Source organism: Chiloscyllium punctatum, chromosome 24 (assembly GCF_047496795.1).
Source record: "Chiloscyllium punctatum isolate Juve2018m chromosome 24, sChiPun1.3, whole genome shotgun sequence".
NCBI classification, from domain to species: Eukaryota; Metazoa; Chordata; class Chondrichthyes; order Orectolobiformes; family Hemiscylliidae; genus Chiloscyllium; species Chiloscyllium punctatum.
The window spans coordinates 63,212,739-63,225,405 of NC_092762.1; the positions used below are offsets into that span (position 1 = coordinate 63,212,739).

Below are 12,667 nucleotides of genomic sequence, written 5' to 3' on the forward strand. Positions count from 1 at the left end.
TTTTTATAGAAATCCGATTATTCCATAACCATCAATAGTGAGGCTTTCTTTGTACTCTCACTGAACTGAATTGAAATTCCCTAAATAGGTAGGTTTACAGACTGTGATCGTTCCACTCTTATCAGGAAAGACTTGAAAAGTCATCATTGACCGGAATTGCAGCAGTTAACTACGCTAACTTTATTTTAATTCTGAGAATATCAAAGACGAGTTTCACTTATTGCTTTTCTCTTCCTGTGCTGGCTGTCAAACCATTATACGAATCAGCGGATCGGTTAAAACTATTCCGAATTTAAACCAAATTAACCTTGCCCTCTTGTGGCCAGGATTAATTATATTCGTGATTCACTCGCCGGAGTTAAGACTGATATATGGTAACTGCGCTGTAAGCCGCTGTTACGTAAATACGGCATGCCCTTTCCTTTTTACACGTTTGTTATGCAAAAACAGGTTGACCCATTAACACGCATATCTATACAGACTGTACTTCAGATTCCCCTCCGTTCTCGGGAGACCGGGCACGGATACATTCAGATAGTCAGTTACATACTGAAAAGAGGCCCAGCAAAGAGATATTTGCGGTGAGTATTTGAATTACTTGTTTACCATGTATTACAGCTTGCAGCAAAGCTCATCACTTTTCTGTATTGTTTCAGCATTTTTTCATATTAATGAACGTTGCCAGTCTTTTATGCAATGCTGGTGCAATATATTAATTAACGGTGTGCTATGGTAATGAGAACTCTTTTGTCAATGCTGCCGTATCATTGCTAACTTGCTTTGCACTCATATGTGACAGTACCGGAACAGTTTATAAACATCTTCGCCAATTACAACACTGCACCATTCCGAAATGGATGCAAGAACAGGGAACGGGTAACAGCAATAGAATATTTACACGATAAATTGGGATTAGGTACTGCTTCCAGTACTCAACTTTTACCTACTAAAAGTATTGACCGCTCCCTTGCCTCGAAACTTGGTTTAAAAAGGTAACTCAAAATGTATAAAGATATAATCAAATAGGCCCACTTTGTCCAACTTCTGGTGTTGCAATCTGGAATGCACTGTCTGAAAGAGCAGTGGAAACAGATTCAAGAGGAACGTTTTTAGAAAATTAGATACATATTTGAAAATGACAATGTAGGATTTGGGGAGGGGAAGAGTGGGACGAATTGAATAAGGTTTTCAAAGAGCTGATGGCCTCATTTAACGCTAGGCGAAGTTGTGAAAGCTAACTATCCTTGCAAACATCGTCGGGAAAACACAGAATGCCACTGCCGACAGCGTATAAATCAAAGTACAACTATAACGTAGAATTCAAAAACTTGGAGAACAGACCCTCACATACAGGCGTGACTGGTGGATGAATATCCACTTGACCTAAACGCCTCGGAGAAGTGAATTTAAAAGAAAACCACAACGCTATTGTAATCAAAAAATAAGGCCTTTAAAATCAGCAAGGTTTGGACTACAGTAGATATTAAACCCAAAAGGCGTAAATTAAGACATCTGTCATCTAATAGGTTGTCTTGGAGAGTTGCTGGCCCCTGTACAATCAATATTCTATCCAGATTTTTGTTTAATAATCTTGGTTATGGGTCAGTTGTATGTTCCAGATATTACAACTGGAATTAGCATTACTGCTGTTGGGAAGTTTACGGCGAGATGTTTTGTTATCTTGGCGCTAACAGTGCACAACAGCCTGTAAAATTATTTTTAATACATGAAAGTGAAGCTAATGAGACGGTGTGTAAATTGGTGGAGAATATGGATGGAATCACACAGTTTAAGCTTCTATTCACTGACAAAATAGCACTTCTTACTGAAACAGAAACCTCATGCATGACTCCTTGCTACCACAATATACACATTTAAGATAAGCATTGCCTAATGTTTGTGTCATTGGATTTTTATCTTGTGTAATGCTCACAACCTCAAGAAAATACCCACTAGGGCAAAAATTGCAACCCTTCGCTTTCATCCATATTTCGTTATATTACAACAGGTTCAGAAATAATCTAAAATAGTTTGTTCTATGTTAAGAGTTTTGTCATCTAGATGCCTTCAAATCATCATACTCGAATTACCTTAACACTAACTATTGTCTATAAATGAATAGGAAAAACTTAAGATCTAAGCTTAAGTTTTATGTCAAAATGAGAAATCTGATAGTATCTCAGTCACTCTTTCCAAATTGTTGGTAGCTCTGAGTGTCCAAATAAAGGCAGTTTAAACACACTTTGTTCCTATCCTATGCCCCATGAATGTATTTAGTGCCCAGTTTTCCCCAGGCCTTCTCCCTTAAAAATAATAATTGATTATTTCAGATAAAGTAGTAAATATTCCCTGCATGCACAGATGACAAGCTACCTAAACATAGGTGACACCCCACACTATGCCTGACCACATACCTCTCCGCCCCTCCCCAACACCATCCGTTTTCACTGTGCGTACAAGAACATTTCCAGTGGGCATCTCTAAGTACTCATGAAAAATGATTATATTAACAATCAGCGTGGACCACCTGTGGTCAACGATAGAATTCCTCTACTCCTCTGAGATCATTAGAAGTGAAAAATCAAACCTGGCCGATCCGTCTGGCGGTATGCAACGCCAAACCCTGCACGACGGTAAGCAAATCGCTGGTCGTCTGAGCCACCTTGTGATAACTCATAATTCAAAAACAAGCAAACTCTTAGATTACGGTGCAATTCCCTGTCAAGTGATGGAACTAGGGAAGGTTAATTATGTACTTAGTAAATAATAAAATGTGTTTATAAAACAAGGCAAATTTGCGAAAAACAATCGCTTCCTAATTCGAGTTTGGTCACCTGACCAGCCTTGCTATCTTTAAACATAGATAATGCGAATTTATAGATGGTGAATCATCAGGGATTCTTATCATGGAAGAATTATTGCGTACATGGTAGCTTAAGTTTCGTGGAAAAAAAAGAAACTCGTAGGCTAGATTTTCCACTACTGTACGCTGTACACTTGTGAAAGTGCCATGCAAATTTTGACAGCGTAGGATGATGGCCCGCCCACTAGCGTCAGGTCATGTCTTCTGCAGCAAACGTTGGAAATGTTGCCTGAGCATATATCTTTGCTTTTGAAAGAATGGCACTGCATTACAAAACTGAAAATCCACTCAGATTCATATATTAATAATGTAAACACCTAACTGATTTAATTTACTCCCACTCTCCTATTCCTAAAGACCTAAACAATCACAAGATCTCCAAGATGTTCATACGTTTTAGGCAAGTTCTGATTACTGTGCGCATGATGATTTAGTGTTGATATAAAATTTGCAATAACAAATTTTGTAAATTGTAAAATAGGAATGGCAAATTAATGTGTTTCAAGATGGCAGAAGGGCCATATATTTAATATGTTATAGACACTTATATCTTCTAGGAGAAAGTGAGTACTGCAGATGCTGGAGATCAGAGCTGAAAATGTGTTGCTGGAAAAGCGAAGCAGGTCAGGCAACATCCAAGGAGCAGGAGAATCGACGTTTCGGGCATGAGCCTGAAGAAGGGCTCATGCCCGAAACGTCGATTCTCCTGCTCCTTGGATGCTGCCTGACCTGCTGCGCTTTTCCAGCAACACATTTTCAGCTTAGACACAGTATATGTATATTTTAAAAATATCTTGAAGTATAATACTAGAGAAATAGAATTGAACTTAGTAATTTATATGTAAATATGAAATAAATTATGGAATTTCATTTCCTTTTATTTGGTAGCTGATCTGTTTAATTACATAACTTGGATGTTACATAATGGTCTTATGGCATAATGTGGTGTACACTTTAAGGTCCACATTGCATTATTGTAAACTTACCATAACTGGATATCTAACATGCCTGAAACAGAGTATAAATAATTACTAAAGGTATGGAACTGAAAGGTTGGGATAAAAAAAAAGCAACATTCAACAAACCTAGCAAAATGTCACCATTCATAATCAGAAAATTGAAGATTGTTTCTAGGCCTTACTCTCAACACATTAGGTGAGCTTGCCTCTTAATATCTAAGGTTAATTTTACCATTAACAGTTTTGAGATTACTTGCCATTTACTTCTACAGTCGTTTAAGATCAGTACTATGGTTGTGTCATGCATTCATTATAGAGAAGGCTAACAGAGTAAGCACATAGGGAAAAACGCATGCTCACTGATGTCCAAAAATTAGATGTATTTAAGTATTTGAGAATAATTTTAGAAATCTGAATACTTTCAGAAGGTTCAGAAATCTTACTTTTAGTCACTTGGAGACTTTTAAAACTCCAATCCTCATCATTTGTAATATTGCAGGACTGCTATGATGGGGAAATTGCTTCTAAAGGTGTCTCAATCTATTTGGCTACATTTTCAACCGTCTTCATTTCAAAATTATATTACACTATTTGTACCATAGGAAATCAATTACAAATCAAACTATGTTATAAAGGGAGAAGTCGGAAAGAGGCTAAAGAGTTGTAGGCTAAAATTTGGACACAATTGTAAAAATGCAACCAAGTGTAGAAAAGAACACTACACAGAAATGGGGTAGTGTTATTTTTGCTGATAGAATTAAGTAGTTGTTTCACGAAAGGCTCGAGTTGCTAGCAGAAGAATGGGAGAAAATAAACACAGATTTGTCATCCAAATGGACTATTTTTGTACTGTGATTTGAAACACTATTGATCTTATTTCGTCTGACAGGATGCAGTCACAATTAATTTTACTTGTCTCAAAGAATGTGTTAATGAAATTCCCTTTGTGAAAACTCCCTGTACAGGAGTATTTTCACAATTGCTTTCCTACATTTTCTGCAATCTAGCTATTTATAAAAATCATTCTGTTCCTCAGGTCAACCAAAATCAGCTTCGAATGGTGTTTAGAGAACAGTAACGTTCTCAGTGTCATTGCTACTGTATGTAAAATGGAGCACAAAAATGTACATTTCAGATTATTTTAAACAAATCATTGAAAACCGAGATACCTACCCCATCCATGTGGACAAACACTGCATTCTGTCTTTTATATTTGTATAACTCTGGATACACAGGAGACCCTAAGATAATGCATTTTGGGAAACATTATCGAGTAAATGTAACTGAAATTGCTTCAAATGTACTATTTATATGATAAAACTATAGTCTAAAATCAGATTCAACAGAACTTTAACATTAATGTTTTTAAAGCAGTACCAATTTTCAATTTCATGACAGTCACTGTTTAAATTTCAAAGTTGTCAGAACAACATCATATGCAGATTAGAACTCTTTGGCTTGCATGTGGAAACAGGTTAGATTATATGTCCATTTCTCCAGAAAATAACATTAGCTATGTACTGTTTTAGTGAAGTGTTTCTTCCTTTTTTAAGGTATATTTTATGGACAAATCATGCACACAAAATAGTTTAATATGTCTATTTAGAGTGACTACATTTTCAGGGTTAACTAACTAGTTTTCTAAATATGTACAAAGTTAGACAATAAATACATATCGTAAACTGTTCTAGCAACAACGTTTGGGTTCATTTTTTAAACTGTCTTCAATCTGATAGTGGTATCAATACTGGAGTGCCCAAGGACTGTTTAAAAAACATTCTGATGTTTAGCAAATGATTGAGAAAACTAAACTGTCAAAATTTGAAAGTACCTTTGTCTCGAACTAAAACTCAGTGTTAAATTACTCCTGTCAAAATCAGAAAAGAAGCATTCTCCATCCTTGCACACTTTTAAGCCCTTTTGTTCTTAGAAATGCGATCTCACTTTTGTTGTCAGAATCTATTCTGTGTAGAGATGGCACGTGGGTGTTTATTTGACTGTTTCAGTTTCTTTGAAAAAGTCTAGACATGGAGGTGGCACACTAAGTGTTGGACTCATCGTGGTTAATGTAAAATTCTTGAACATTTTCGCTCGGTTCTTCCGAGCCGAGCAGTCTATTTCTGTTATCTCAAAATATGTCGGCTCTTTTATATACGAGCGGGAAACAATAGAGGAAGACTTGAAGTATTAGGTGAATAAAACATGTTTGAAGATAGTCGAATCTACTGGTGTTTTTATTACGCCGTTCGTATCACAGTTTTTTTTGGTTTACTGTAATCTTCCCTTTGAACCTACTATACGTATTAGCACTGCATTATCTGCAGTTTTCATCCATTAGAATTAGTTGCCTTAAAGTAGTGAGATAAACAAATGCGAGAAGAGAAATTGATATGGGAGGAATGTGAAATAGAAATAAATCGTCCAAAAGTGGAAAAGATGCTGGGGAAAAAAAGGAGAGTGGACAGTGTTTAAAGCGGAAATTCTAGTGAACAGAAACAAAAATGGAATACAGTGGGGAAATTTGAGAAAGATCAAATCGCCGGTACTGATGAAAGAAAAGTTCTGTCATATTGCAAATCTTTTAGTGCTGTGAGTACTTTAACAGTTATGCGTTCAAGAAGCAAGTCTAATCTCTCATCAAAAAATATTAGGTAACAAACAGCCAAAAAAAAATGCTTCCGCGGAGGGCACCAACAGCCCACATCTGATACCTGCCTGTGAAACTCTTAGGTGCAGTACTACGGATGTTGAGAGATCTCTGCAACCAAAGTGGGAGCTCTTCGGCTTTGCTAGTCATTAGATATTGCTTTTAAAACGGTGATTGAAATATATTGATAGGGGTGGGTATAGTGTCAACAAATATTCCAGTCTTGGCTGTATGGAATTAAACTTACCCTCAATTTAGTCCATCTGCAAACCCTAATATTGGTTGCAAAATCGCATCTTTCGCCACATTACAGGTATTACTGGCAGAAATGATCTTCCTTCCTTTGTTAACTCTGGTGCACGATTTTAACAATTTTTTTTAATGTGGTTTTCGCAGATATCCTAAACTGTAATTCGGGTACTGCATCAAACTTGGAACAAAGTTGTGAAGAGGGAGGTGTTGCAATGTGGAGTGGGCAGCAGCCGCGCATGTGCAGTAGCGGTTGGAGGCCGAGGGCCCGCGGCGCCATGTTGGTGAGGTAGAGGCTGTCCATTGGACTGGTCAACCCTGCAGTCTCTGGATGGATTAGGAATCGCCGTCGGCTCTCCAGCCACCGCTGAGTTACCCGTTGTGAAAGCTAAAGAATAAGAAAGAGCAAGAGAACGCAGTCTTAAAGACAGAGTAAGTCCCGCGTCCCAGTCCCACGCTGCAGAAGGCCTCATCCGCCCCGCCAGGGCCATGTTGTCCACATTCGACGCCATCGCGGACCTAGAGCCGCGGCCTTTGAAAAGCGGCAGCTTAAGGGGCAAATACAGTGCCCGCAGGAAGAGAGAGTTCATGCCCGAGGAGAAAAAGGACGCCTCTTACTGGGAAAAGCGGCGGAAAAACAACGAGGCGGCCAAACGATCGCGCGAGAAGCGACGCTTCAACGACCTTGTGCTGGAAAGCAAAATGCTGGCCCTCAACGAGGAGAACGCCTGCCTCCGGGCCGAGCTACTCACCTTGAAGATGAGGTACGGCCTCATCAGCTCCGCAGCCTACGCCCAGGAAGCCCAGATCCTGCAAGGCTGCATACAGAAATACTTCGCAAGGCACAGAGCGATAGAGATGGACTCTCACTTTCTGGAATTGGACAGCCCATTTCTGAGGGATAGCTGTTGCCATAGTCACACAACATATACCTCAGAAAGTGTGTCTGTCAATCCTGTTGATTCCAGTTCACAACTTACAGGAGCTAGCCCACTTCATATGAAGTGCACTAGCCCTGCTTCGGTTAGAGTGCAGAAGCAAAACCCTGTAGATTTTTCTACGGATGAGTCCACAGTACATAATTCGTCGTTGAATCAATTAATATATTCCAGATACTCACATACATTCAATGAAGCATATCCCTATCACAGACCTTCACATACTTCCTCAAATGCAACAGAGTCAGACCCAAAAAACAGTAAAAGAGAGTCAGAAGATGATGCGGAAGACGAACAACAGGTACCTAAAATGAATAATTTTTCTCCTGTCGGTAGTTGCGGATATGAATGCTCTACAACGCCCAAAGCAAATAGTTCTGCCCTTCCTCACAAACTGAGAATTAAGGCAAAATCAATGATTGCAAAAGAAGAAAAGGATGATGCAGAATTTGATCTTGAGATGCCATGGAAAGATGAACCCCGCCTCGCAAAGGCTAGAAGTGCCTCATTGACAGAGATTAGGGACATAGATGTGCGTTTCTGTGGAGGTATTTGCAATTACAAAGCAGCATTTAGACCTTTTATTCCATTATCGATTTGCCATTCAGTTTAATTGAAGAATTTATTAATCATCACCATACATTGAGCAGAGTTTGTTTAATATTTCTTAATTCTGTTTTCTTGACTTTTTAAAATTAATCAGAAACAGTGCAGTCTCAAAGTTGAAGTTTTTTTTAAGGCTGAACAGGCTGAGTAGCCTGCTCCTCCTATTTCAGCTTCCAAAGTTTTTAAACATTTTGATAGTGCTGTGGATAAAAGATTAGTATATTTTATTGGTAGGTCTGTCTAAATTATATGTATTATACATTTTTATTATTAATATCACATTGATAGCAATATTGAAAAGAAGCATCTTAGTGCAATTATAAATACACTTTAATAGAATAGAATGTGTTTACATACTTAATAATGGTGAGCAATGAAGTTGTGAATTATGAACTGAAATTTCATTTTATAGTACTGTTATCTAAATAACTTGCTGGTTGCTGGCAATTACCTTTTTTGTTGAGGTGCCTGTTTTGTGCTACATCATATCTGATCGGGTTAAATTGATGTGCATTGCATAAACAAAAACAAACTCTTAGAAAAAATGAACATTAGAAAAACAGGCATGCACCCTGTTAGCTTGAGGGTTTAAGAAATAACACTTCTTCCGAAGATTTTAAAATGCAGTTCAGTTTATGCTAATAGTCTTCATCTTTTTGACACTTCTTCACTTATCATGGAAGCAATCAAAACTTAAGCATGCTAACCCAAGGCAAGAAATGACTAAATACATATAAAAATGATTTACTTATACCAATGTTAAACTGAGTTTTTTTATCACTATTATTGTCAACAGTAAATTGTTAGCTTTGAATTTCGCAAGTACTTTGGTTGATTTATGCTGCTTACAAGCGTGAATCTGCTGAATGATATTGTTCTTTTTCACTTCTTATGTCGGATTGCCTTAAATCAAGCTTGGTAATAAATTCTTCAATCAGAGGTATTTTCTTTAAGCACACCTTATATTTTTATTTCTTATAACCTGGATCCATTCATAGATGCAAGTGAATTAGTTACCTTTAAATATGTAAAACAAACTTTTGCAGAAATAACAGTTTTTAATGTATGTTTTAATTGGTGTTTTCATTTGTGGTGATACTGAGCTGTTAAAGATATAACCAAAATCAGCAAGAGCTAATGGCATGAAATGGTTCTTTGGAGGTAGCAAGTCCATATTGTCTCAGCAAAGTGATGATTAGCTTTTTTTTAAGTTTAAGCGTTGAGAGCTGCATTTATAGTAGAATTTGGAGGTGTGACCAGAGGCAAGTAAGCCCATAATTTTTATCTTCTGCCTTTGGAAAGTTTTCTTTGAAGTTTGCTCAGGGAGGTGATGGCTAACTGCTCATTAGCAGCAGATTGTCAATTAAATTGCCTCACGTTAGAACATTTGTCAGATCCTATCTGTGCAGGCAAGCCCCTGCCATGACCTCTGGCAATAGTTTGGGGTGGCCCTCATTGAATTGAACCCCAACCCCATTAGAGGCATGCAGGCTGCCCAGTACAGGTGCTTTATTTTCATAATGATAGTCTGGCAACATTGACCCGTCTTTACTTTTAATCCTTGAACTCTTCAGAGCACCTTCATCTTGATTGGCCTCTTGTTCCACCACCAGTATAAGAAACCCATCTATGATACGATTATTGTTCTTTCCATTGTGGAAAATATTCTACTGGCTTTCCAGTCATGGGAAACTTTCTTCTTGAGGCTACCATCTAATTGATTGCCTTCTCAAAATTTGCTCTTTGGGTCCCAACTGACATTTATGGGTTCCAGATCCCCACTCTGACAGATTTGGGACCCTTGAACAAATGTTCAACCCTGAACATTTGCAAGTTATTTAACTGGTGCAGTTATCTAGGCCTAGTTGGTTTACCCTAACTTAAATGCAGGAGGCACTGGGGAACCATGAGAAGCAACTGATTCATTTCTTAGTCATTTAGGCAGAAATGCTGAAATCAACTGCAACCACCTGTATCAACCCCAATCTGGACCTCCATTATTGCCGAACTTAAGGTCAGTGAAACAGAAATCCAATGAGTAACTTTTCTGACCTGTGTGAAACTAATTAATTATTTCTCCACTAATCACAGTGGTCTTCGTGATGAGTCTCAAATATTGAATATGAACATTGGCATGGATTTGTTTGGCAATATGGCCTGATTCTGTGTGATATACTCTGTACCATGTAATTGGGGGAGGTGAAAATTGATATGTTAGTTATTGTGGTTGAAGCCAAAATGACTGCGGTCAACAATGACCTTTATGAGAACCTAGTGGATTTTTGATCTGCAGCAAAGGGATGACAATCACTGCTGACCTAAAAAAAAGTGATCACAAAAATGTTGACATTGCAGCAACTTGAGTTCCCTAATTACGGTGTGATTGATTTCTGTCTCCATCTAGCATTAATCAGAATAATCAACTAGATAGACTGCAAAGCACAATTTAAAATGGATTAGACATGGACATAGAATTATGCTAAAAGCTGCAATATAATCACTAAAAATATTATTTTAAAATAAATGGTTAAATGATCTAAATGCTACAAAAAATAGTTCTTCAAGGAGTAACAGCATTTAATTATTATGACTTGGTTCACTGTTAAAATCTCTTTCAACAAGGATGAACATTTTCAGTAGATTTTACAGCTAGGACGTGATATAAAGAGACCACGTTCATGTCATTCACTGACTCTGTAATTATTGCTTCTATAAAGATTGCAACAGCTTAAATATGTAGGAGCAGAATTCAACAATGTCTATATTTTTATGTTTAATTGTGCATATTGCAAAAGTTACAATCCAGTTTACAAATCGATGCAGAGTTTCACTGTCCACAATTTCTAAGAGTTATGGCCAAGTCAAGATGAGAAAAGACCTTCTTCATACAAATCACGTTCACTCAACTTGCCATCTAACTGCTATTTGAAGCCACTTTTTTTTGAATTGCATCCGTTTTGTATTGAGTGTTCTTAAAAAAAAATTTGAACGATTTTGAAGTTTTTTTAAAGATAAGTTTTATCTTTGCCTTCAAATAATATAAATATTGACCCCCAAGGTGCAGAATCTTTTGAATTAATGTTGTATTCTTTATGTGTCAATTATTTGCTCTTGAACATGAACAACTTTGGAAAGATGGTATCGCTGAGAGTCTGAGTTGCTGCAGCAAAGTGCATTCTTAATTACAAACAAAAACAGAAGTTGCTGGAAAAGCTCAGCCAGTCTGGCAGCATCTGTGCAGAGAAATCAAAATTAACGTTGTGGGTCCAGTGACCTTTCCTCAGAACCGGATCCGAAACGTTAATTTTGATTTCTGTTCACAGATGCTGCCAGAACTGCTGAGATTTTCCAGCAACTTCTGTTTTTGTTTCTGATTCACAGCATCCATAGTTCTTTTGGTTTTTATTTTGTATTCTTAATTGTTTGTACTCTGGAACTAAATATCATGATGGTCGAAACTCCAGTGTTCGTTACATCATGACAAGGAATCTTTTCCATTCTTACTGGCTGCTTTTGGCATGTGTTGGAAGGACGTGCTTGTTGATTTTCAACCTGTTTGGCTGTATTTTGAACACACTGTCCTTGGCCATCAAGTCCGAAGGTGAGATCTGAACTGGAGCTTCTGGCCTGTAGGCAAGGTGCCACCCGCTGTGTTATAAGGCCTCTGCTTACTATAGCCCTCGATTTACTAGATTTATTGAATACAGTCCAGCTTGGTATGATGTGAGTTAAACTGAACATCTGGTTCAGTACTTAACCATCTTGATACATAATCATGTTCATAACACATATATAACATTTGTAATTTACAGAGCTGTGACATTTATTAAATGATGTATTGCTGTTTGTGAAATATTTTCTATATAATTCTTGTGGCTAAGCTCCAAGTGATAGTGTGTTTTGATTGATTCAAATGTATTTATAAAGTTCAATTGGCTAATCAGCAAATCATTAAATCTTTTTGAGAAAATGTCTATTGAAATTTATTATTTCAAACAAACTAATACATTAGAGAATGTGTATAAAGAAAGATGAATTGTGTATGTTGCAAAAATAAAAGTCTGATCTCCACAGCAATAATGCGATGAGTTTATTTTTAAAAACTTGTGAATAAAATGCTACATGTGGATTTTACATGTAAGTCATTGATGAAAACAGTTTATCACAGCAAGCTTTAAAGTACGCCCAGTTAAAAGCAACTCACAATAAGTTTTGACATGCATAGTTTTATCTGGTGTTCAGCAGTCTTACGTAAGGAATTGTTATTATCGATTAAAATATTGTGTCACTATTTCTAGGAAAAAGACCGCATGCCATTTTGGAATATGCCAACATTTTTAATAGTTATTTTTGTTGAAAGGCCAACATTTTTAACAGTTATTTTTATTGAAAGAAAATGTCAACC

The 12,667-nt window shown here is 37.2% G+C and overlaps 1 protein-coding gene across 2 annotated transcripts; it reads left to right on the forward strand.

Moving 5' to 3' along the window:
• The first annotated feature begins 470 nt into the window (after positions 1–470).
• Positions 471–12,287, forward strand: LOC140494633 (nuclear factor interleukin-3-regulated protein-like). 2 transcript variants are annotated; one of them, XM_072594031.1, is made up of 2 exons: positions 471–581; positions 6,866–12,287. In XM_072594031.1, exon 2 carries the CDS (start codon positions 7,208–7,210, stop codon positions 8,267–8,269), a length of 1,062 nt encoding a protein of 353 aa, XP_072450132.1. In that variant the 5' UTR covers positions 471–581; positions 6,866–7,207; the 3' UTR covers positions 8,270–12,287. The 2 variants fall into 2 exon arrangements, with proteins under 2 accessions (XP_072450132.1, XP_072450133.1); XM_072594032.1 differs by lacking the exon at positions 471–581 and adding an exon at positions 2,575–2,633.
• The last annotated feature ends 380 nt before the right edge of the window (positions 12,288–12,667 follow it).

Excerpts from the sequence above, each read along its gene's own strand:
- LOC140494633 (XM_072594031.1), top strand. The coding sequence starts at position 7,208 with ATGTTGTCCACATTCGACGCCATCGCGGACCTAGAGCCGCGGCCTTTG.